Here is a 27,695-nt window from a genome sequence, read left to right on the forward strand (position 1 = left end):
ATCTGTCTTTTGTCTTAAGAAAAAAAAAGAATTTCTGAACTTCTTCCCGAGACTCTTCTGACACAGTAATAAAAGAACTTATTAACCCTATCTAAATGGATCTTGTCCTATATACAATCCCTTACCCTGCATTCATATTTTTTAGTAACTCTAGACTTCTTCTTTCGAAAAATCGCATTAATCACTACTTTTGATATTAGTATGCATATTATTGGGTATTGGCTGTTATATCCAAATTCTGCTCTTTTTAATAAGCAAAGATCCATCTCGAATTGAATTTTTCAGTTCTTGTCAGTAACTTATAGCGAACACACTTCGATTCAATATGCTACTGTAACATTGCTTGTCAAGTATATTGTCTCGCGCTGAAAACTATTCAGATATTATTCTGATACGTGTAGAGCTTAACGTAAATTAAATAATTATCATATAATTAATCGTTTCAAACATAATTGACGTGATTAAACATAAATTTATTGGTATTTATGTGTGTGTGTGTGTATATATATATATATATATGTACATATACATACCCTGTATAACACGGAGAATGCGTTCCATGTATATGAAGCGTGTTATATTTACAAGTCATATAGATTATACATGTCTGGATTATGTAGGTATACATATGGAAACACATATTTATAAAAGATGTAAAGAATTATTTAAAAAAATGTAAAATAAATGTAACGGTAAAATATTTTTTATTTTACTTTAAAACAGACAAATATAAAAAATTTTCCGTCCTGTTATACGAATCCGTGTTATATGGAGATCTACTGTGTATACATATGTAGGATAAAATATATAAAAAATATAGGTGAATGTTTAATATGTCAGTAATATCGCATATTTTTCACAAACGGTCCCTGATTTGATCCTCGTGATTCATGAAAAAAAAATCCAGGAATAGAGAAACGCGTTTTGATGCGTAGTTGGAATAGTAGAAATTTCCAACTACTCAACTACCTGCAACCTTGCTCTTTTCATTCTCGCAGGAAACAGCAGGATTGACAAAATGTTGAGGGCTGCGGTACGCATGTTGCCGCAGCTCAATGCGAGTCGAAAACAATTGGTAGCTGTAATGAGATTGGCTACCGCCCTGACTGCCTCGCATCAACTGCGCACAAACCGCTCGGCTGATGCATTTCTAGGTGGAGGCTCTACGTAGAACGTCACCACCGACGAAACACTATTAGCCTGATTGGGAGTACCAAGGTGAAAACATTTGTTGATGCGCGATGATCAAACAAGCTCCCTCGTTAATGACGTGTTACGGTCGCAGCATGAGCCGTTAAACACGGACGGAATATCCAAAGCTGCAGAAATTGAATCTGATTCTACAATTAGACCTGTAAAAGTACGGCGCCGATGAATATTTATAAAGCCGATCATCGTAAATACGATTCCGAGTACCCCGCGTGATCAAACTCACTGTGATGATTAATTTTCCAAACGTACTCTGTTGTATTTTTCATTACGGGAATATTGATAGGGGATTGGATTATCATGTAAATATATAATAATGTATCAGATAAATTATTATATAATGAATTACACATGCATAATAATCATTATTTATTATATATATATATATATCAATTATTATACAAAACAACGCATTTGATATGTATATTTGTATCTCATAAACAAAAGATTCGATTAAAACTCTATTTTACTTAAACCAATTGCATTGGTTACTTGATTTCTAGTTTGAAGAGGATAATTTGCGTTTTTAAGTACTTTCGATATTTCTTGTAAAAAACATGAAACGAAAGTACCGAATTCAAGATATTTATTTTACGTCTCGACTCATTTAGATCGAACGAGTTTATTTGCAGGAACGACTGTCCAAGGTAGAACGCTGGAAATTGAAGATGCGATAAGAGGAGCGCACTTGCGCCCTTCGCGTCGTACCGAGGACAAGAATCAAATTCTCAAAAAGTGCGAGATCTTCCTATCAAGATTTTTTTACGAAAAAAAAGAGATCTTCAGAAATTAAAGAAAAGAAAAGAAGACTGAGGCAGGGAATTACACGAGGAGAACAGAATAAGGAGAATGCACTTTGTAACTACGTAAAATAATGCAACAAACGGCGATAGGATATAACGCGCATTAAATGTTAACGGAAATCGATACTCCCAACCAGGAAAATCTGACTCGTGTGTGTGTGTATGTTTGCACGCGTTATAAAAAATTTGAAACTTCGATCCATCGAACGTAATAAAATTTTCTTTAACGCTGCTTTCGTAACGAGAAGTCTCCTCTGGAGTTGAAAATAACTCGCTTGTTTAATGCAACCGTCGTAGGGTCATTGTCCTCAGGAGATCAGAAACGGAGAGAGAGAGAGAAAGAGAACGAGACGAAGTTTTCCGCGAGATGGAAACGAAGGGAAACAACATTTCTTCCGGTCGTCTACATGCCAAGGGTTAAAAAAAATATATATCGTACAATATGTTACAGAAAAAAGTGCAACGAGGTCAATTGACGTCGAGGTTCCTCTTTGTACACTCGACGGTTTTCCGCGCATCTCAAATGCCCGCGGAGAAAAAAAAGCTTAATAACGAGAAACAGGAGATGGGGCGTGCTTGCAACAAAAGGGGGTGGAAAAAACGTTTCCGACGAGAAGGAACCAGTTTAATTTCTTTAATCTGGTTTTCCATTTGGACGACTGAGACTTTCTGCGATGCGAATAAATACGAATGTAAGCAAATTGCCGAGACTCGTGTCTTTTGTCTGTACACCTTTTGCGAGTTCTGAAGTTAAATATCGCCGTGAGATAGTGACGACGTTATTTACGTGAAGCTCGTATTATCTCTGCGCGCTGCCGAGGTTGCAATTATTTCTCGATATTTATTAAGGCAGTGCTAGTTAAATATTACTATTAATTAAGTACATATTCGTAATCAACGATAATAAAATCAAGGGAGGAATTTCTCTTTCCAGCGGATTCAACGCGCAGCTCTCTCTCTCTCTCTCTCTCTCTCTCTCTCTCTCTCTCTGTCGCAGGTATCCCGATATCAGAGACATTCCAGAGATTTCCTCTCTGATTGAGATCCGAATCGACTGGTAACGAGAAACCGTACAAAGGACGCGAGCGCACGTTTGTGAGGCTATTGATCGTCACTTTCTTACCTGGCGATCCCGGTGTTCCTCCCACACCTGTCGTTTCCGGAATCCAGCCTCGTCCATGCTCCGGAAGCGCACCGGGTCCGCAGTAGAAGAAAATTGACGTTCTTTCCGCAATTCCGCCAACTGCGCGTAGCGTCCTAAAGCTTCCATCAGGCGTGATTCTCCGTATGATCGTAGTTGAAATTAGATTTGCGTGTCTTCCCAGTGGAGCTTGCAGAACACTTCATTTTACGAATCCGTTGTCCAAGGGCACTTTTCACGCGACACCATTTACTCCTCCATATACTTTCGTTTTTCACTTAACTGGTTGCCGCTTTATCAAGGGAACAGAGCGTTGCTTTGCAATGCGGAAACGACGCTAACAGAATTGTTTATTCCACGGCAATCCTGTTCGTTGTTATTTCATTAAAACGTATTTTTTTACACATTCGTTCATTGATTTGATTTCCTTTTCTCTCCCTCAGAAATGCTCGTTTATCTCTTTTTCTGCAAATAAAAATATTCGTCGCTTCGAGATCATTCTTTTTCTTCTTCAGAGAACGATAATTCCTGGAATTCATGTGTTAAGCAATATCTACGTATATAGAACGACTGTTGTAAAAAAAATTTCTTTTGACTCTCTCCAAATTCCTGTCATTCCATTTTAGCGTATCATAATTGCAAACAATATTATAATGCAATGTTAGAATTTATAAGAGTGTTAAAACTATCTAGATTCTCTAGAATTTACCTTTATTACATCAGATTTATTGATTATATATCAATGTGAAGCTATCAAGCTATCAAGGCCATCAATGTACGCCCATATTTTTTATACCCGGCTTTAAAATGGCATACGTCCACTTATTTGCATTGCATAAATTTCCACTCTTATTACATCAGATTTTCAATATCAAACTTGTACGTAGTTATTAATCATAGCTTATAGCTATCGAAGGTGTCATTATTGTTAATAACGTACACCTCTTATTCTTCATATCGTGTTATAATACAACAAAAAAAGATTCATTGACTTATTAGCATTATGTAAATTTCTTCCTACGTCAATCCACGCAATCTCGAAAACTCTTCGAACGTTTTATTATTTTTACAACCTTACTTTTCTCCCCAATATCTCTACGTCGAAACATTTGGCCCTTCGCGTTTTTATATCTACGATGAAATCGAGGATTACACGTAGGGTAGGTCCTCTTTTCATCGCGAAAGACAGGAAAAACAAAACGCTGATCTTTATTGGCCCGCCGAGACACGCTTGTTTCAACAAGATATCGCGAGAGGCTGTTTAGGTGGCACGGATTTAACTTTGCTCCCGTTTCTCACATCCTGAACCCATTTTTTCCACCCTCGCCCTCTTGTCCTTGTTGCTTTCCTTTGACCGGCTTAACTGAATCGTTCTGCGATAGATTCCGGCATATTTAATTGCGAATAACTGAGCCGTAATTAATTTCGTATTAGAAGCGAATCTGTTGAAATAATTATTTAGTGCATGGGGCGCGGCGCACATCCACCGCCGATTACAATTTTATTTTAATTAACAGTAAAAGTGGTTCAACGTAGAATTGTTCGGAAAATTAAATTACACAATTTTTATATGATTAAAAAATGCTATTTCTATTTAATTAAAAAATGTCAAGTATTGATCAGTCTGACTTAATTGACTAGAATTTTTTCGGTTTCGTATGTTTTTCGACGAAATGGCTATTCATATCCGGATAATAGCGATCTGTAGGGATTATAGGTCACAATGGTGTTCTCTATGCAATGAATCTCATGAGACATTCAGAGAGCTCGTAGCAAATGCGACAACGTCGTTGAACAAGATCGCGAACATCCTAACGTTTTCAGTGTTGCCATTTTGTAATTTATACCGATATCCCCCACATCGTTTCATCAAGGTGGCTACTGCTTTCCGATAACGAAATATCGACCTACAACGAGGTAGGGCTCGAGTGGCTCTACGACCTAAGAAGAAGTATCTCTCCTACACAGCAACATTTTTCATGTCTTATAGCTTAAAAGAAAAATAAAAAATAAAAAACTTACGATCTTCCGTTCAGCCGTAGAGATATCCCTTCGATCTCATTTCGTCAGAGATGCGTATTATACTGCAAAAAATATTTTATTTTTCTTACGACGGGGTCCATGAAACTTGTACTCTCAATTTGACGATCGTTCTCCTCCTGCTCGAGAAGCAAAAATTCGAACAAAGAACCTTTGGAAGAAAGCGATGCGAATAGAATTCCGTGATACCGAACAATCCTCGCGCGTGATCGACATTTTCGCGTTGCGAGGAAAAATTACGAGGTACAATGGTGACAAACTTTCTCTCGCACGCTTCCGCTTTCCCGTCTCTCGTCGAGAAACGTCGAGCAATTTTTATTTTCGCGTCGAACTGGTGAAATCGCCACAAAGCAGTCCAAGCGGTCCGGACCAATCGTCGAGATGGCCGCAGGAAAGGATGCACTCTTCGAATTCGGGAGTAATGAAATTTATCACTGCAGCGTGACCGGAAGCGATAATCAGCCGAAATACGCTCCTTCCAAAACAATTTCGTGAATATCACGAAAATTTTAATTCACCATTATTTACACTGTACTAGTCACACTGTTATCGCGCGTATAAAATGAAAGGGCGACCCCAGAGCCACAGTTCAAAATTTGCTTTGATCAAGTATCTTGCATTTATTGGCATAAATTAAACGATTAAAGTGAAAGCTAATTAATTTGATTTGGATACTTTTATCTATAGAGTCAACCGGATACTTAGGAATAAATTACCGGTGCGATTAACGCGACGGCTCTCCAAAGACTTTTGAAAATTCATGATTCAAAAGAGCAGCGGGCGTACGGTAGAAAAAATTTAGCATACACTTGGGATCATGGAATTCTGATAAACGTCGTGTATTATTGCTTCGATAAAGATAAAAATAAAATGTATAAACGTTTGACAAGCTTTATATGCCTCGAATATGAGAAATGTACCACTGATAGGATCCTTCTTTCGTTATTTCGACACGAAAATTTCACAATGAGTAAATATAAAATCGAAGCATTTTATAAAAATTAAATCTCCCTTCGTCATTAATTTATAATAATAGAAGTCTAATAATTCTTTTTCCATTAATTAACTACAACAAAAATTACATAATTTAATTTTACCGTTATTTAATTAAAATATTTAACGCTCTCTATTTGTTTCTTAATGGACCTACTGCTAATGCATATTTACATATTAAAGCACGTTATTGTGTTTCGCGAATTCGGATCTTCATGTAATCACCAAATAAGTGGACGAGATGAGAAGGGAAATTAATATTCGTATATATATGTCCAAGTGGGTCGCGCACGAGGGAAGTAATATCAGCAAAATTATAACGACGACCGTGCAATAATTATGCGGCTTTTGGAGCTCGTAATATCCTTAGCCTCGCTCCTTATATAGATGAGTGCGCAGTTGGCCGCTGGAGTAACTTCAAGACTCCGTAGCCGTTTCTCAGGAGAGAAAAAAAAGCCGCGAAAAGAAAGGGACTGAGGGAAAGTGGGAAATAGAAGCCACCCATTACAGTACGATGCGTCAGATTGCGTCGTGTATCGCGCGATGTATATCGTCGCGGTGATAAATGATGATCATGCTTTCATAACGGACAATTTCTTACGACGCCGATCTAAATCATAAATGAATTATTCTGAAAAATTTCAACGTCTCAAATTATTATTAATCGCTCTTTTTAATAATAATAATTCTGCACATGTTAAGGTTCGATTTTAAATAATATTAAGTATTTGACTTTTAATTTTACGCATATTCTGCATCTTAATTTTACGCGTATTCTGTATTTATGAATACTGAATTACTGTTATTTTAGTCTCTGCATGATTTTAACAAGTATTATAATTAAGCATACAAATGAAACATTGAAACTCAATCGTGTGACCTCGCCTATGCGCTATGTAGACGAGAAGGCGAGGTCAGGCGATTAAGTTTTAATTTTTCATTTCTGCATGCATCAAATTCAAATTACACAAATGACAAATTCTGCGATAATTAGTCTGTATAAAAGGAAAGCGAAGCCTAGCAGAAAGGAATATAAATCACACACAGAGAGACGCAAAATGAGTGGGTCAACTTAATGGAGAAATTACGGTGGGGTAATTTAGAAATTGCTATACGAACGGTATAATGGTATCGTTCGAACAACAAGCGGAGATATATCGGCTGGAAGAAGCTGCAACTACTAATCACGATGGATTTATATCGTTAGATTATTCGCCTCGTATACACCTTGCCAATTTAACACTCAATTTGATGATCATCAGTGCTTAACGGCGTATTTACTGGAACATATCAAACGATACAGATGTTCGAAATTTTTTTTTCTACTCAATATAAAAATGAAGAACAATAATGGTGACAGCAAATGTCAGACGATAAATGTACACCCGAGAGGAACGAATCGACAGGGAGGCGGACTTGATATCGAGATACCTCGTAAAATTTCCCCTTCGGAATGTTCCGCGAAAAATATTTTGCGCATTTGCATCCGTGGTACGCGCTTTATCGAAATTCGATGGTTCGAGGACGTTTGAGTGCCAGGGAAAACAGATAAACTAGCCAGACAGACGCGGAAGCGGAGGTCAATGTCCTCGAAAAGGCGCGTATCGCAGGGTCGTATCGGAGATCCGCAGCTTGCAACTCGGCAGAGGGAACTCGATACGTAAAAACTCGAGCAGAGGATCAGTAATAACGACCACGTGCCATCATTTCATGCGAAAGTTTTTTCGCGAGAAGCGAAATGTCCCGTCGTCGTGCGTTTGAGAGAAATTTAGAAATCAGATTCTCAAACAAAACCGCAAATGTATTTTCTGCGCAACGATAATTCTGTATATGGCTGGGGGTAAATCGTGGCGCAGGCACGCTCCTCGTATCGCTTATGAGAGAGCGTGTATAAAAATTCGCAGAATCCCCGAGGGAGAAAAAAATAAATCTCCCTTTTTGCGAAATACGATTGTCAAATGCACAATCCACGCAATCTCGTTTGCTCCGCGTATATTCTCACCAACTCAAGGTCGAAGAGCACTCCAACAGAGAATGCGCGAATAAAAGGAGGTCCCAAATTCGCGAGTGTAGCGGAATATCCACGCGAGCACACGTACGCACTCGCTTTGTGCCGCAGTACGCACTAAAATCTCTGGTATCTCTTCACCTTGCGGCGCACGTCGCTCGCAATCTCGCAACGGAACCGCTTTTTTGTTTCACTGCGGGAGCTCATCGGCGTCGTGTCCCGGAGTTAATAATCGCGATGCACGTTGCGGCATCGCCGAAGGAGCGTCCGCGAGCTCGAGGTTGTCGACCCGGCTATAACAATCATACGGGGTGGTACGTCACCTTTCCTCGCGAATCCCGTCGTATCGAGATTGCGGCGGGACGAAGGTGATGTCAACGTGCCGGCGAAGCACGCACGGACGCACGCATGCACAAACGCATCCCCGCACCGCACGCACTTCCGCTCCGTGAATCGTGCATGCGTATCCACCGTCCGTCATCCGCATGCACCCGCGAGTTTACGCGCCTCGTAAAGACGCTCGTGCGGTCGATCGGGACTATTTACGCCGAGAATGCGACATCTCTCGAGGGGGGCCAGTCAGAAAAGGGGTGGATTGGAGAATGTGAGTTTAACCGCGTGGGATGATCTTTTGGGGTGCCGGTCCCGACGTTGACTGCGCCATCGGGCAGACTCCATCGCGCCGCTCGACGTCGGCGTCGGCGGCGGCGGCGGCGGCGACGGCGACGCCGCCGCCGCCGCTGCTGCCGGTGAGCGTCGACTATCGATTTTTCCGCGCAGCCTCCGCGACCGGAACACGCCGGTGCACGTCTCTGCTCTAGCTAGTCCTGTCGACGGCTTGCCTGTCCTGCGAGACTGTCGGGTCGATTCCTGTTTTGCCCTCTTTGCCACAGACCTCCTATTGAATTGACGTCTACCGAAAAGATTTCTCTGCGACGTCTTCGATCGAGAGACGAGATAATTATGATAATGAAGTCGGGAACTGAGAGGCGGAGACTACGGTTGATTTGATTGCGGTTGCTTGGAGAGATGTTTCTGACTGTAGTTATAGGAGTAAAAATTTTTCCTTGAAGAAAATGAAGCCGGGCTGATAATGTCAATTACTCCGATGTCGTTTAAGCGATAATGATAAAGGATCGTGGATAATGAAAATACATGATTTCAAATTAGATCTTGAAGATGCAAATTTATATTACATTTGTTGGCGGGTTTAGTCGCACCCAATTTCATCGTTCTTTTATCCTGCGGAAATCTTGATTTTTATCTCGTTTCTTTCGCGTCTGGTATAACTGATAATATAGATTCTTCTTTCAGTCTCCCTGCTTAGAGGAGTCGTTGAATATTACGATACGATAGTAGTCGGAGATATTTTATCAAGCTAATGAACGATGATGTTTATTAAATTTTTTCCTATAGCGATTTTCTTGCGGTAGCATGTATACATGCCTTATCTTAAGAAATTGAAATTGATATAATTAATAACAATGGATCAAGGAATTAAAGTTAATATATCTAATAATAATATAGTATAAGCGTATATCAATTTCCTCGGAATTGCTACATCACGTTAACTTCGATTCTTCGCGCATAAGTATATGTTAGCTTAACAACATTATTACTATATAATTGTTCACGATAACACGATCATACATCGTGCTCTATTTAATTAACTCAACTGTAATTAATTTAATATAATTACATTATGCAAATAAATAATATTATAATTTACCCCGCAGATCCCCATATACGTAAGTAACGCGATTAATCACTGGCGTGTTGCTTGTAATAAATTGATCTGTTAAAGATTACGATATATTTTAACGAACTTTAATTCACGTAATGTGTGGTTCGTGCTATAATTATATTAATCGTAAAATGTACTTCTTTAGAACTACTTCTTTATTATGTGCGAATTTAGTGATCAGCTTATTGTGGAAGCGAAGCACTAGCGTGACGCATTCAATATTGACTGGTATTATTCTCAGCACGCGGAAAGTTCTAACAATATTACGAGAAAGAGAGCGAGAGAGAGAAAGAGAGAGAGAGAGTGACAATTTGGTTAAACGAAGCGATACATCACGCCGTAGAGGAAACTTCCAGGGATACTTCACTGTAATCGTACGTTACGTTTTTATCGAATTAAGATACGCATAGCGGAAAAGTCGCGGAGCCTAAAAGGTTACTGCAGATTGAACTCGCTCGCTGAAAAGCGACACGAGCGATCGATCATTTCAATCCGGTCGCCCGAGATGGAAGGCCGAGATTAAATATCTATTGTGTGGCCGCTATGTGTCTGGATAACATCCGCCGTGCCATTGGACAGTTTCGGGTAGTTTCGAACGATTCTAATTACAAACATAGTCGGCCGCAAGAGGAGGCAATAAAGTTCCGAGGGTGGATCAAAACTTCGCCGATTATCGAATCTGCTTGCTCGACGTATCGGGTAGGAAAAGTCAGACATCACCATGCTATCGGCGGCACCATATGTTCGTTTTAATTATGGCTCGCGGTGGTAGAAGGCAAGTGGCGCAGAGAAAATGCAGCGATATTACGTATCCTAATGATACCATTCGTCTTCCAATTAATCGTATCCATTTACATTGCAGCAAAGTTTAACACGTTTATTTAATCATCTGTATTGTATATGCCCATTATTGACCATTTTTAAAACTCCATTAAAGTTCAATATGTTTATTTAAACAGTCTTTTTAAAAGCACAAGATTTATTTGTAGTCAATTTTTGTCATTACTATTATTAAAATTTTAATTTGTTATTGTATTGTATAAAAACAAAGAGAAGTCTATTATTCTCAGGATTACATTTTAAAAATATTTTTTACTCATCATTGCTATTCGTGTGTTATAACAAAGTTATAATTTTAAATTAAATTGAAATCTGGTTAGAAAAAGAGAGAAAAAGCAAAAAGAGAAGAGAAGGAAAAATAGAACAGAAATCAAATTGGCATAACCAGAGGTAATAAAAACCAATTAAAAAACGAGATGAATAAAGCCGCGAACAAAACGCGCCGTATTTTCTTGCTGCCGACCGCGGCTGATCATGAACGGATGAGTCTACTTAGAGCCAGTAGTGGCACTCGATCTGCGGTCGAACAATAAGGGAAGTTAGCTTACGCTAGCGTTTTGTCTGCGGGCGATGAGTGATCTTCGAAAATGAGATGAAAAAGATGCCGGGCGGCTCTACCGGATGCCCCCACGATACGCGGAGTACGCGGGGTACGCGGGGGGAACATATATACATATATACATATATATTACACGTTACACGTCCACCTCACGAAGCATGAGATGACAATAAGAATGACAAAGGATCTCATTAACGCCACTGGGAAATATCTCGCGCGCGGGGAAATTTGATCTCAATATATGGATATATACATATATCACGGTCACATCTAGAGACGTTTCGATACGGAATGTAGGGCAGCACGATAAATTCATCGAATTACAACCAAACACACAACTATACGTAACACATTAATCTCATCAAATTTTTACCTGTTATCGGTACTTGCGTGGTACATTTTCGGTAATCTTATATGACACGCATAGATTCGGATCAATTTTGACAATGTTAAAACGATCAAGAAACTCTAACAATTTCAAACACTTAGTTTAAGTTGTTTAAAAGATTATATTTCAAAAAAAAATTATGAAAAAGAAATAAAACATCTCGCATTAGCTATTATTTTTAGAGAAACATAGAGGACAGTAAAAAAGGCATCGACATTTCACAGTTTTTTTTTACATTTATAAAATTGTAAAAGATCAATAATAACGTGATAATATGGGAGACGCGGTTAATAATGATATTTCGTCGAACGAAAATTGTTCTGGAGGGAAGGGAGGAGGAAGAATAGAAGGGAACTCGTTTATTTATAAATATTCAAAAGAGGTAGTGGACGATAACCCTCTGAACTGCCTTTTTAAGGTGTGAATGATGACCGACATATATCTCCGATCGTACACAAGGGAGGATTCGAGTGAGCGCGCTTCAAGTATCACATGTGGAAGGTTCTTCTGAGTGAAATGATAAAAGAGACGTTCTCCGCGGGACACTCGGAGAATGGGGATAAATTCAGGAAGCTGTAAATCTCGTGAAAATCTCGCGTCGAGGCGGTCGAGGTAATGCGACTGAGGACGATTACAAGACGGTCATCAACGTAAGATACACAGGCTATCGCCGAAAAAATGTGTACACATGAAAGTGCGTCTTTTTCCACGATTATACCAAGAACAGAAAACGGAGCAACTTTAACACCGAGCAACTTATTACTTCTCTTCTACTTACTGTCTCCTATTTCTCTCCTTATGCGCTAAAGTATAATTTAATTAATAGGATTCCTGATGTAGATCAAATGAAGTAGGAATGGTTTACTAATGTAAGAGGAAAAATAAAAAATAAATAGCACACAGTGTACGGTAAAGTATGTCAAAGTGTAGCGGAATGTGGCAAAAACCGATGGAGAATAAACTGACATCTTTCTGCGAATTCTGTCCACATTCTGTTCTTCCACGAAATTCGTGTGAACTAAATAATGCAATGTGTTTTTTTTTTTTTCCCCAATAAACGTGGATAACTGAATTATGCAGATATGGCAAATGGATTATCGCGATTGTGAAACAGTTTATTTGCGTGCGTCTATGTGTAAAATTAAACGCATACTTCTGACGTTTTACGTTTTACCGCAAATTTATGATACCAAATATTATATTTTTCTAATATTGCTATGCTTTAATTTACTTCTTATAAACTTGTAACTATAGATATCTATAAGTTTTTCAGAGATCGCCCTAACTGTTATAATCATACGATTAATTTTTAAATGATAATTATTTGCTGTAATTGTAACAAAGTTTTATCGTATGGATGAACGGACAAACGTGTTGCTAATTTAAAGTCCGGAGCTTCCTTAATTCCTGCGAATGTACTAATGCCGTACTCATAATGTCGCGCATATCACCGGCGGATTTTCGCGAGAGTATCCCGAGTTTACGGAGGTCGACCAACACAGGAATTACGTTTCGCGACTGCCGTCGCGCGGCCACTCATCACGCGAAATCCACCGTGCTAATCCACCTCGTTACTGCGATGAATCGTGTACAAAAATACGTCTTCCATCTTGTATTGTTGCACATGAAAATACATCCAAATATGGTATTTAAGATTAATTTAACATTAATCCGCTAGTATTACATTTTATCGCGAATTTATGACACTGCGATCTCAAAACACATTTTGCTAACTTGGTTTCGTTCCTAAACTTCCTAATTTACTTTCTTTAATCTAACTTCGTATTTGCATCAAGAAGACTTCAAAGAGATTGCCCCAAAAGTGATTAAAAATATATATTTGCTTAAGAGACTCTTCGCCAAATTCAAGTGAAGTTAAATCAATCTAATTTACTCCGGAAGAGAGAGCTAGGTCATATATCATCGACATCAAAGGGGAATTTTATCAGTTTTGATTCCAAGGTTTCCAATTAAGGCTCGATGTGCTTTATTTAATACGAACCGCGGTTAATTTTCACGAAAACTTTGCACGACTTTTCGACAGGCTCTTCCCCGCTCGACGTCGCGTCGGACACGAGGAAACCGAAGTTCCGGACGTGAATGAAAATGAAGACTATAATTAACTTTCGAAGATAGAAGCAAGTTTCGGATCCTTAATTATGCAATGTGCATTGTTATTGCGAGTGCAACTGCAACACGATAGAATCGTCCGCCTCGACGAGGCGAGATAAAAGATGCATTCGCAAGCTCTCTCGCGTATAGCTCACGCGAAAATTGTTAGCCTATCCCCTTCGATTCGCGTTCGACGGTCCTTGCCGGCGCCATTATCGAGGTGCCTCGCAGACTCACGTCTTTACGGACGTCGAATTTACTGTTTCTCGCCCCGGGGAAGCGTGGTTTCATCAATTTTTGATCGATCGCTTTTCGCCTCGACTTGCGCCACGCCGAAGATGGATAAGAGCGACATCGAGAAGCGATCCACCGTCTTCACTTTGAATTCGCATTAAATTTTCCGCGCGAACACTCCTGCCTGCGCGTCCTTCTTCCTTTTCTCCTTCTTTTTTGTGCCCGTCCGTTCCGCTCGCTCTTTTAACGGCGGCTTTTCGGCGCAGGTTGCAGGAAGGTTTTTTCGCGTCGGTAATTTAATGCAACACGCTCAGAATCTCGAGACACATGGGGTCTAAAGACGCAGCATAAAAATTCTCCTTACGGATATTAGTTATGAAATTATTCAATGTTTTCAAGGCTGAAAGAAATAAAAGTTATATTGTTAAAATTCAATTTCACATAGTTATTGATCTCCGCAGTTACGTTGGCTCAATCAAAAAATAAAAAAATAATAAATAATAACCCATATTTAGCGGGAACAATTGAAAATATACATTCTAAATTTGGGTCCGCGGACCCGGGGGCATTAAGGTTAAAACGATAGAAAACGAGGGTCCTCCGCGACAGAGAATATGCGTGCGACGTTATTCATCAATAATATATTTAATTATGTATTTCTAGTATCGTGCAATCTTTGATAACAAGTTATTATCAACATGTCACTATGTCTACATTCGCGAGATTACAGGTATTTATCGTATATTTAAGACAGGTACAATCTTATCATAAACCAATCACAGCCGTATTAGCTTCTTAAGATATTGCTTAAATATAGTCTTGGAATAAGATCCGACTATGAATACCGGCCTTCGATATTCGATAATTTTATATATTTCTTGGGTTACATTGACACCTGTCGACAATATTTATGAAAATTATATAAAATGGTAAATCAGTTTAGCAAAAATTTTTTTTTCGGACAATATTATCTTTTAGATTCGATAAGATATACTGTGAAAAAAAGCAAAGATAATGTACTAACGCAATTGTTTCCGCTCGTGGCCCATACGTTTTATCTGCACACGAAACGAATGCTCTTTCTAGTCGTGATCGATCTCATTCATACCATTGATCCATCCTCCCGCATCAATAATGCATCAAATTACACGCGAGCTTTTCCACGGATACCCGGCTATTACGAGCGCTTAAAAATATCGAACTAATTATTCTCCTTGATGCACGCATTTACAAATTCTCGCGTTTATAAATTCATATCGCAATTTATCATTAATCTCTTACGCAGCCTGCATTGTTAAAAAAAAATGTTCGTGCTCAAAGTATCAGTGCCATATACATTTGTGCCATATGTTTGTTATTGAAAATTAAATTGCTTCGATTTAAACGTGAGCTAAAGCGTAAAATATGTAAGCAGCGTAAAATATAGTGATAACGTAAAGTAGGGCGATAACGTAAAATATCAACGTTGCAATTAAGGAAAATTAAGTAGATAGGTAATTTATAAATTTTATTGGTCTTAAGAGGATAGAAAAAGTTGGTTGCGGCGAATGGTTGCAGCGATAATCGATAGTGTTTTATACGGCCATTAATACTTCACTGGTCTTACGGGGGTGGTTGAAGAAGGGAAAGGGGACAAAGGGATTCCGATTATGGCTGCAAGAAAGAGAAGCTCTGATCCATAACAGGAGGATTTCGATACGAATACTGCTGCATCCTTAATTATCGGAGGCTCAACTTTCCGAATAAGATTACGATGGATTAATTTACGGCATGAGTAAGTCGATTATGGAAAGTATCCAGCATCGCGGAAAATTTTAACGAGTCCTCGATTCTGCCATGAGAAATAAGAAATGCAACTGTTTTCTATTTCAATAGGAAAAATATATGTTAAATAATATTCCAATGTATATTCTTTAATCGCCAATTAAATAGCATAACAATTAAAATATTAAGCAATCTTATACTATATAAAAGGTAAAATAATGACATTAACCTACAAGAGAACACATTAGATCTTTGTAATGATTATTCACCGATTGTTGAAAGACTTCCACATAACTGACATATTCAGATTCTATTCAACTGTAGAATTGATAAAACAATTTGATTGGTGTAATTAATTATTTTAATAGCTCCGACGAAATTGTAAAATGTTTACTGAAGTATGTAATGTACTGCATTCAATTGTTTCTTGAATACTGCTCCAATAGAAATACTATTAAAATATTTCGTATAAAACGCGAGAGAATTTTACACATTGTATTCTGTCTGCACTGTTGCTCTAGTATTGCTTGTCTTTTACGCAATGTTTTTCTGGCAATAATACGCTCAACGATAAATTGCGATTCCTCCTTATCTTTCGTACATTTGACGTCGATATGACGGGATTAACATCCAAATTCTGTTTGTTTTTATTTATTGACTAGCTATTTTTCCACTGTACACGTGTTGCTTCATGATATCAGTTTGTACCTAGTTTACCTTGTAATAGAGGCTGAGCCTTCAGTCGGTGCGCCAATCTTACAATTAGACAGAAAGCATTGTCTCGTATCGAATTCAGACACTGGTGACTGTTGGGAAGTTGATTGTTCGGTAAGTGGATTACACATTATCATATAACACCTGCGAGTTACTAATTTGTTAGTTAATTCCTTTCATCTTTTTTCTTTTATTTAAAACGCAGAATTCGTGATATGCCATTAGTTAATCTTTTTAACCAACTTCGCAGCAGACCACTCACTGGTTTATAGAACATGACTACATTGTCACACTTTTGTATATGCGTTGTTGACGGTTTGTTTTAAAATTATAATTATATTTCTAATTGTTACACTGAAAAAGGTCTAAGACCGAAACGTTTGTAATTTGTATTTATGTTTGTATTAAAGTTATTTTTTTGCATTTTATTTTCCGCTTTAACAGCGTTTTGCTCTTATTTGCCTTATTTTAAATTTGATAATTTTGTATGTACATGTAAACTTGCAAGTGTTACAAATACTATTAGTCAAAATTTTTTAAAGAAAGCTTTAATGTTAATTTTTATATTTGATTTACACCTCACAGAATCTACAACATTTAAATTATAATATTAAAATTGATAAATAATAGAAAAATGTATATGCATAAAAACGCAGAGAAAGAAGAAAGTTTTATGTGATCGTAAGAAAGAGAAACGAAGTGATAAAATGCGGTTATGAGAGCTCAGGTAGGATAAGAGAGGCTATTGGAGTATATATGGGAATACTATAAGAAGGATCTATTTGGGACAATATGACTCGGAGGTTATCGATGTTTGCAGAACTGAACTCCGTAATAAAAGAGCTAAGAAAAAAAGGGGTGAATGAAGGAAACTGGTTTAGAAAAGAAATCCAGAGAAAATCTCATCAATTATATACGAAGGGAAAAAGAAGGAAGGAATATTCTGAGGAAAAGGTTCATCACTAAGGTTGAAAAACAGTTCTGTGTGGGTTGAAGAACACTTCTGAATAAGAATCAAAAAAGGGGAAAAAATAGCGAAGTGTCGATTAATATGTTTGAGAAAGAGAATAGATAAGTTGAACATCAGAGATTAGAAAGGAAGATAGCAAAATTATCAAGAATTTGAATGTTTCCTAACTTGTCAATTTCTTTAATGCTTTGTAAATCTTCTTGTTTCGACAATTTCTAATCTGTTTCGCATCCACTCTAGGTTTCTAAAATCTGTGGATTCACCTCTTAATAAAAAAATTGAATAACAGTGATAGAATTATTTTTGTGGCAGTAACGTTAATAACAAGAAGTGTTATTATCAAGAAATGTGAGAATAATCGAAAAAAAGGAAGTAAAAAAATTAGTCATATTAATATATTTTCTCTAAATAAATTCTTACAAAAGAAATCAAATTTGTCAGTCAGCAGTTAATAGGTATAGCAATAGCTAACCCGAAGTAGCAGAAGTAAAAATTTCTACGAAAAATTGCTCAGTCGCTCAGTTAAACGTTAGTTCTGGGAAAAATATAACCGTAGGTATAACGATTACGCGTAACTAAAAATCATAATTAGCTATTCTATCTATTTCAAAGATTTTTAAGTTATACTAGTCAATTCTCTCAATTAGTTCTGTCGATATTCAGTTACGCAAAAATAATTTTCACTTAAGGGGACTAACCAAAATGTTAATCAAGGTTACGATATCCAAATAATTTGATTATCTAAATTCGTGGGCCCCAAAGTGGGTTATTTCCGTCTTTATTTTTCCCAGAGTAATATTATGTTGAAGTTTGAAATATTTTTTATGCACGCTCAACTTTGTGCAGTTCTCTTTCGCCTAAAAAATTTATTTTTTCCAAGTTGTATATATGTATTGAGTGTATATATGTGTGTGTGCACATGTTTGTTATTTTATCCTTAAAAAACAATTTTTTAAAAGCTGTTTCCCGCTAAATAATTGTCCGACGTTTAAGTTTTCACTCTCGTTCTAAAGCTGTGCATGGGACTTTTGCAGGAAAAAAAAGACTCGTGAAACCCATACATATATAGTATTCATGATATGTGACTAACATTTTGTAATTATTTTATATAAAATTAGTTTAGCTTTTTTCTTTTCTACACACATCACGCTTATATAAATATTATTATACTAAAATTTAACTTACTTCTTCTCGACGTTCTCGATAAACAAATACATCAAAATTCATAAGCGAAAGGAAGTATCGAGTATGCAATCATGTAAACAATTGAAACAATACACGTACTAAAGCATAAATCAATGAAGCTCATAGACTCATATTTCAAAAATCAGCTTACACTTGAGCGTGCTTAACTGTGAAAGCATAACGTTCAATCAAGCAACTTGCTGAAGTTCACATAAAATGATTTCGAGAATATGCGCACCGAAAGCTCACAACGACTCTTTTAAAAAATAATGTGTGTGTGTGTGTGTGTGTGTATCTTTATTAACTTTCACAAGCCTTACAAATTTTTCTGCACATGTAACGCGGAATTCATGACACGCGTCATGAATTCGCAGATATTCGCAAATGTCCTGCAACCTTATCGCAGTAATATATAATCACATATTATATTATACTTTTTAATTCACATATCTAAATAATAAGCGGATCTTATCAGGCATTATGCTGTCAATATTAGCATACAGTTAATAATATTATAATGGTATACATTTTTGCAATTTTCTGATATAAATAATAACTATGTAACCGTTGCAAGCCGATCGAAAATTCAGTTGGCATATTAATTTGGTTTATTTAAATAGATGTAAAAAAATATTGAAACAGTATGTGATGAATGTGAACGTGAAGTGATCAATATTTTTATTGTATATACAAAACGAGGTAATCAGCAGATTACAAATACTGCAAAAGATTCGATGAAACATTTACCAAATAATTGAAGAATTTAAAAAATTTTACATTTTGCTTTATCTCTTTTTTGAGCTGTGTTTGCCGAATAAAATAATATGCGATATTTTTTTCTAGTTTCGTTACAATTCCGTGCAATTTAATAAATACATCATATGCGCTTAATATGGGCTTAATCCATTTTATCATCATAATAATTGATCAGCGCGCGATATTAACAATGTTAATAATTCTATAAATAAGACAACATAATAAATCAGTATACGTTAGGTAATGTTATCAATTAGTGCTTGTCACGTGATGTAAAACTTCCAATTAAAAATATATATATATAGGTATAACACCAATAAGAATATTGTAACTGCATTTCTATGTAATTTCAAATACAATTATATTTTCTAACGTTTTAATTTATTAGAATTCTCAAAAATGGGTTACAATTCTTATCCATGTACATATTGTTATACTTATTTAATATCTTGTCCCTATTACAATTGATAAGCAAAAAACTTCCTGCAGAAGAAATATTTTCTAAATAATTCTCTTCAGAAATGCTGCATATAGAGTATTTTTAATAATTCCTTGTTGAAATATTTTTTCTATTAATTTGTTTAAGTATCGAGCAACGCTTTTGTAACTAAATTCTGTTTTAAAATTTATTGGTAAAAATAAGACTTTTATAAATTTTATGAGAATAGCATATAAGCGTACGCATAACATATATTTTATGAAACTTTTTAGGGCAAATATTACGGAACTTTTCGATTGGAATTGTTTAGTTATTTCCTAGATTTCTATTGTTTTGTAGAGAAAACAAAATAATTCCGAACAAAATCCACTCCGAAAAGTGCCATAATATGTGTCCTGGACTGCTTTATTGTAACTCGATAAGTAAATGCTCGATAATGTCTCCACTTGTCTCAATTTATTTTCTTACGAGCCAACGAAGATCAGAAGTACAACAATCTTCGTATTCGCCCGACTTAGCTTATTGTTAGTATGCTCTTTTTGTAATCCCCAAAGCTCAGAAAGATTTTTAAGAGGTATAGGTTTGATAATGTTGAAACAATTAAACAAAATTCGACAAGGACGCTAATGAACATTCCGAAAAACGATATCAAGAAATGATTCTAGCGGCAGAAAAAATGATAAGCTAAGTGCAGCAACGGACTCATTTTGAAAGAGACTAAACTCCGAATCTGCCATACTGAGAGAAAAATCTAGGCTTTTTCCGATTAAAATAATTGGATAATCCATCCGAAAATTAACAGACGGATGTTTCTGATCTTTTAGATCGGAAAAAAACCCGATTAGACCGAAGTGATATCCGACCAAAGTTATCCGATCCAAAAAATCCGTTTGTTAATTTATAGACGGATGATCCAATTATATCTTATCCGATTATATTTTATCCCGAATATGGCTGATGACAAAGAACGAGACGTCTGTTGTAGTCGTGGATGTAAAGCAAGGCAGAGAAAAACGTATAAGTTGTTATAGGCTATCATACAACAGCCTTACTTTACGTCCATGACTACGACAGACGTCTCGTTCTCTGCCATTAGCCTATGCATACGAGAAACATATATCATATATGTGTTACTCGTATGCATATTCGGGATAAGATAAAACTGCACACTTGCACAACTTCACACAACCGGCTCAACACGCACATACGCAGCTGTAACGATTCTGGTCGAAAAGCACGCGAGCGCGAGGCACATACAAGGCACTTAGGCACGAGCACGAGGCAAACGATAAGCATACCGGAGACGGCGGAAACGAAGATCGAGCCGTGTAGTACGCGTGCGCTCTAAATGATATCGGATAAAATATTCAGCTCACTGACATCATCGGATAACTTTTCATCGAATGTCACTCAATTTCATGGGATATTAAACTTTGTCGGATAAAATAGTTCGTTTTTTTTTTCGATTAAAGTTGCTGGACATTTTTCTCAGTGATAATAAATCTTATATTTTTTGTGCAACCAAACTCGTATATTTTTTACATGTTTCTGAAACTTTTTTCCGCTACTGTACAAATCGTACAAAACGCGGACAAGTTCTTAATGATATTTTTTTCTTACTCAGCATGGGGAAATTTGCGACAGAGTCACAACTGACATCTCTGCGTCAGTTACTCACAATGTGGCGCACGATCATCTTCGTAATTTCTGTTGCAATGACAAGTAAGTAAACATTTATGTATATGCATATGTGTGTAAAAGGTTACTTAAAGAGCGCCCATTAATTATATAACGCTATTTCTTATTAAAAATTGAGTCAAAAAGTCCTGAACCATTTTTTTCCATAATGCTTAATAAAGCAGTAATTACTGAGTAAAGTCAATCCAATCAGAACTGTCTTTTAGCCGGACGCACCTCAGTGAGTCGTGCGCCTAGTATGCGTGAACACACTATACCACACACAAAGAAGTATAATACACGGAATAATACATTAATATACGGATGTTTAATTTTATTTTTCTCGCAGAGAAATATGAAAATACGTGCCTAATCAGCCTAATGTAACAGTAATGGCGAAGTAATTAACCCTTACTTGCCACACTGGGATCAAATCAACCCCACGACCATATTCCCTTAATTTTAAGTACCTAAACCTACGGGGAGCGGGTCTATAGCGACATCTGTCAATAGTTCGAGCATGCCACTATCCCCTCAAGCCACTGGCATTACGCCGGGACCGTTAGTCTGTCTGTGGCAGTCGTCCAAAGTGTAGTGGGATCTCAGAATAAATACCTTTTTTTAAAGGGCCACTAAACTACTATTTTTTTTCTTGTAGTACTACATCAGTAGAAGACTCAGCTAAATTTTTAGCCATTTTTATGAAAAAATAAAAAAATAATGAATTTTTTGGTAAAACAGCCATTTTTTCATTTTTTTGCTATTTTAATTTTGTTATCATGCATAATTTTAATTTTTGGCTATATAACCTACATAATTTTTAAAAGTAAGCTCTTAAGAAGTTCTAAAAAATTTGGCAAGTTAAAATATTGAATAGCTTATTTGTTATAACAATTTTTGCACTGGGGTAGATTCCACCACAGTGTGGCAAGTAAGGGTTAATCAAGTATACTTTTTGATGGGCAATTTTTAGTTGCGCCAACGAATAGCTGTATCGAAAGACGCCGATCAAAAAAAAATGGAGATGATGATGGATATTATTGCGTCTGCAATGCGGTATATTGCGACGAAGCTCCGGACGCGATTAAGCCATCCAATCCTGCCGAATATGTCCTGATAACATCGAGCAAAAGTGGTCTATTTTTTAATGTATCGAATGGCGTATATGAAAATGTTGAGGAGACTGACCGTAAGTACACTCTTAAGCATGTAACAAATTTGTAATTTAGAAATTAGTACCTCGAATTTGGAGATACTACGCGGTACATGCTTAAGAGTGTACTGAAGTTGTAACTTCAAAAAACCCACAATTACTAAAAAAAAAAAAAAAACTGTACAAGTACACTGAGAGCTGAAAAACCGTAACAGTTATTGTATTTTTGCTCGCTCTCAACTTTTAATCTTTCTTACAGTAACCATTACGTACTGCTACAGTAAACATTCTTCCAGTAACCAGTACGGATTTCACAGTAATCATTACGATAAAGACCAGTAATGATTCCGGTGCAATATTTTAACGAAAAAACAAAAAAAATTTTTTTCTTTTTTATTTTCAAATAGTTTATATTTTTTTCTAATATTTTTATAGTTTAATTTGTATTCGTGGTTCTGCATATATTCTATTTTATTAATTAAAATTACGCACTGTTTTACAATTTTTGAAAACACATTGACGGGGGAGACGGGATTTGAACCTAAGATTCCAGAATAACAGCCTAATACGCTAACGCTGAGCTAACAATCTATTCTACAATAACTATTATGGAATCTCGTATATCTCTCTGAACTGCTCTGAACTCGCGCGATAGAACGAATATGGAGAGCCAACAGTAATGGTTACAGAATCGCACATGATTGAATAATGGAACTTCTCAGTAATGATTTCTTTTCTATTATTTCTTTCAGAAAGTATCGCTTACGATCTTAATCTTTAGATATTACTGTGTTTTTCAGCAGACATTACTTTTTTTTAAGTAATCATCTGTGTATTGAGATTAAAAGTTGAGAATGAACGAAAATTCAGAGACTATTACTGTTTTTCGGCTCTCAGTGTAGGTGCAAAACAGCATTTTGCTAAACAAACATTAAGAGCAAAATTTACTACCATATTTTCAAATATGTATATTCGGATATTTCTTAAAGAAGAAACTGTAAAATCATCTCCGCTGGGAAAGATCACTATAAATCGAACGGATGTATATCAAACAATTCTTGGATTTGGTGGAGCTGTGACCGATTCACTAGCTATAAATATTCATGATCTAACGCATGAGACATCTGACCACTTAATGAGGTATAAGCTGCGATCCACTTGACGCTACAAATGCTTTGAAGCGTTCTTCTTCTCTTTCTTTTTTTATTGAAAGAAAGGAGAAGGGAAATGCTTCGAAGCATTTGTAAGCATCAAGTGGACCGCAGCCATAATAATTCATAAATCGTTAAAGTCCAAAAATGTTTTGCTAATTCAGTGATTGACACGATTGACACATCTAAGAAATTTGCAATGCTTTCCGTCGAAAGTTAATTTTACATTCAATTTCTAAATTATAGAAGCTATTTTGGCCCACGTGGTATCAATTACAATTTTATCAGAACACCAATGGGTGGCTCGGATTTTTCAACGAGACCTTACACCTACGCGATGGTAGAGAACGACACTTCGCTTCACTACTTCGATTTACAGACAGAGGATTATGTTTACAAGGTTTAGTCATTTATTGATTAATATCTTAATTGTTTATTCATCTTATAAAACAAGCAATCTCTTTTTTCGGATATTGAAAAACATATACGAGAAGAGACTTGCGTTTCTGGAGTTAACTAAACTGGAATAATATAAAAAAGTAGCAGTTGCAATATAATTGATATATGTACATTAAATGCCATATTTTATTAAATATCTTGTTAATAGATACCGACAATAAAGCGTGCTCAAGAATTAAACAATGGACAAATTAAATTAATAACTCTACCCTGGAGCGCCAGTCCTTGGATGAAAACTAAAAACTCTTGGACGAATAATTGTAAATTACGTCCGGAATATCGACAAGTGTGGGCAGATTATTTCGTGAAGTAAGATATTATTACAATATTTTGTATTATTACCCCTAAAAACCTGAAACCCTAAACTTGGATAAAATTTACCTAGACCAACTTTTCAGACGTTATCGCTCTTACAACATGACAAGTTTTAGCAGCACTACACTAGGTCTAAAATTAGTTTATTATACATATAGCGTTTTCGATTTGTTGACTCGATCCGATTCGGGTCAACTCAGGTCAGGTTAAAAGTTCGGAAAAATGATAATGATATATGACAATATGCTACGATAATGCTAAGAATCCTTGATGGAGGTTAAGAGATTTTTTCAAAAAATTAACCTTTTTCTTTAAAATTTCGTTGACCTCATTGTTTTATCCCTTATTGCTAAAAAGTTATAATTTTTTTAGAGAGAAGTGAATTTTGAAGAAACATGTGTTTTGTTTTCTTATTATAACTATTTTCAACTTTATTTAATTACAAAATTATTAACAGAATTATCTTCCTCAATGGTTTCTACACAGATTTAAAAAAAGCATTGAATTTCTATCATTTCTTCGGCTGTTTACGAACAAATAAAAATGTGCAGCATAAAATTTACCCATGTTTGGAGTTTACGTAAGTTTTGAACATTTAGGGTGCTAGGGTTAAGTAAAATTTCTTATTCATTCACAAGATGATCACATTCACCAAGATGATCAAAACCTATTGTTTCGAACTTCTCGGTAGATTTAAAGTAAAATAATTATTTATAAAAATAATTATTCTTCTTTCAGATATTTTGAGGCTTATCGTCGTAACGGTTTAGAATTCTGGGGTACAACATGCCAGAATGAGCCAGAAAGTCACAAGTATATTCCGTTTGCTCATACTAATGGGATGGCGTGGACAGCCGAGGAAGAGCGTGATTGGATTGTCGAACACTTGGCGCCAACTCTGAAGAAAAAGGGTTTCGAGCACATCAAGATCTTTTCATTGGATGATAACAGGCTGTCGCTTCCTGATTGGCCAAAAACGGTATTTCAAGACCAGAAAGCAAGAGATATTATTTCTGGAACCGCGATCCACTTTTATTTCGATGATTTAATCGGCCCAAGTGTCTTGGATGAAATAAAACAGCTTTTTCCAGAGAAGTCACTGATATACACAGAAGCTTGCGCTGGAGCTTTCGAAGGTTGGTGAAGATATGTATATTTTCATTTTTATATTAAATTTGTTTCGCTTCGAAAGATTCTCTACTGATGTTAATTTAAACGACAATAAAATTTAGTAAATTGACTTCTTTATCTTCTATATTTTCCCGTGTTATATATTTTTCATAAATTTTTATTTAAAATGTATTATAAAAAAAATTCGTGTGTCTTTCTTTACTATTCATAATGGTTCTTTATATGAATTTCTCGTTTAGTCATTGTTCTATAATTAACATCAAGACGAATTCATCAAAAAGAATTAATTAATTTAACATGTTTGCGGATTTACATATTCAACTGTAACAGATCTAAATCTAATGATTTTTGTGAAACAAACACGAACTGAGTCATGGTCTATCATACGCATACCTTTAATAAATGATGATTATTTACAGAAAAAGACAGAAGGGTAATGCTGGGCTCGTGGAAACGAGGTGAGTTGTACGCAATAAATATCATTGAGAGTATGTCGCATTGGGTATCCACTTGGATCGACTGGAACATTGCTTTAAATACGAATGGTGGACCTAATCATGCCGGAAATAACATTGATTCTCCGATACTAGTCAACAGCACTGCCGACGAATTCTACAAGCAACCGATGTTTTATGTTCTTGGACATTTTTCAAAGTCTGTACACCATATCTTTGTAGTTTGATTGATACTTGCAACGCACCGACACAAAACTTTGATAACTTGTAAAATAATTACGTTTAATATCTATCTACAGCGTTTCATCGGTATATTTCTATTAATTAATTTCTTTTTTAAATAGGTATGTCCCACCTAACAGCGTGAGAATCGGCACAACATCGGAGAATACCGAGGGAATTCAAAATATTGCGTTTTCTACGCCTGACGGCGGAGTCGTATTAGTGATCTTAAATCTGTAAGTATATTCTTGCATAATACTCTGATAAGACATAAATAAGATATAAATGTGCGAACTATCATGCTTCACGATGCCTTATGCAATGAATTGCGATGAAAGTCTAGTATTTTTACTAAACTTTTGTGTTCTTCAGAAACGAAGAAGAGAAAGAAATTCTGATCGATGATCCGAAGAAAGGAACAACAAGGATAAATGTCCTTGGAAAGTCCATAAATACCATGAAATACTGGTAGATATGTATCGGAAATACAAAATCCGCCGTATAATGTGTCGATAAGTATACACGGCACGTGTAAGATGTTAACACTTCAATCATTTTAGTTTTTTAAACTTCATTGTCACAATATATCTCGCTAAAGTATATATGGCCAGTTTAATCAATTTTAAGAAGAATCATTAAATCATGAAATAACTCTTTAGTTATTTCATATTTTATATTAAAAGTATCATGACAAAATTTAAAATATCTCAGGAAATTCTTAATAAAAGAAAGCTTTATTCTAGTATTTTGAAAACGTCTCGACAAGGTACAAAAATGTGCAATAAAAATTGGCGGATTTCATTTAAAAAAATATTGATCACTTTGACCTGGCCTTGAAAAGACCATTCAAGATCAAGTCCATATTTTCATCATCTGTCCCCTTTGATGTCTTACAACTTTTGTCTGAAACGTTTTACCGTATCTTCCATATTTTCTGAGATATTTGCCTGGGGAAATTAAAACGAAACACACTGTATTATAACACCAATAAGAATATTGTAACTGCATTTCTATGTAATTTCAAATACAATTATATTTTCTAACGTTCTAATTTATTAAAATTCTTAAAAATGGATTACAATTCTTATCCATATACACACTTTGTTACTTATTTAATATCTTATCCCTATTACAATTGATAAGCAAAAAACTTTCTGAAGAAATATTTCCTAAATAATTCTTGAAAAATATGCTGCAGCATATAGAGTATTTTTAATGATTCTTCGGTGAAAT

At 36.0% G+C, this 27,695-nt stretch overlaps 2 protein-coding genes across 12 annotated transcripts in view; one reads left to right on the top strand and one right to left on the bottom strand.

Annotated features, from left to right (window-relative positions):
- Rhogef3 (Rho guanine nucleotide exchange factor 3) overlaps positions 1–27,695 on the bottom strand; it is a 150,551-nt gene that overhangs the window by 90,918 nt on the left and 31,938 nt on the right. For 4 of the 8 annotated variants that reach the window (XM_071701911.1, XM_071701912.1, XM_071701905.1 and 1 more), the window contains exons 1-2: positions 8,189–8,857; positions 3,136–3,618 (exon numbers count right to left, since the gene is read on the bottom strand). The exons of 1 other annotated variant lie outside the window; for it this stretch is intronic. The gene's annotated coding sequence lies outside the window, so the exon portion shown is untranslated. Of the gene's footprint in view, positions 1–3,135; positions 3,619–5,175; positions 5,238–8,188; positions 8,858–27,695 lie in introns of those variants that run through there. 3 more of the 8 variants (XM_071701909.1, XM_071701906.1, XM_071701910.1) reach the window with 3 other exon arrangements.
- LOC139770150 (lysosomal acid glucosylceramidase-like) lies at positions 21,277–27,557 on the top strand. 4 transcript variants are annotated; one of them, XM_071701901.1, is made up of 9 exons: positions 21,277–21,621; positions 22,550–22,765; positions 23,719–23,869; positions 24,127–24,280; positions 24,488–24,648; positions 25,393–25,790; positions 26,205–26,439; positions 26,585–26,698; positions 26,835–27,557. In XM_071701901.1, exons 1-9 carry the CDS (start codon positions 21,525–21,527, stop codon positions 26,932–26,934), a joined length of 1,626 nt encoding a protein of 541 aa, XP_071558002.1. In that variant the 5' UTR covers positions 21,277–21,524; the 3' UTR covers positions 26,935–27,557. The 4 variants fall into 4 exon arrangements, with proteins under 4 accessions (XP_071558002.1, XP_071558001.1, XP_071558000.1 ...); XM_071701900.1 differs by lacking the exon at positions 21,277–21,621 and adding an exon at positions 21,977–22,402 and having other exon boundaries at positions 23,722–23,869; XM_071701899.1 differs by lacking the exon at positions 21,277–21,621 and adding an exon at positions 21,979–22,402.

This window comes from Temnothorax nylanderi, unplaced genomic scaffold (assembly GCF_030848795.1).
Source record: "Temnothorax nylanderi isolate EJ_2023f unplaced genomic scaffold, tnyl_v1.0 TNYL_tig0027_pilon, whole genome shotgun sequence".
NCBI lineage: Eukaryota > Metazoa > Arthropoda > Insecta > Hymenoptera > Formicidae > Temnothorax > Temnothorax nylanderi.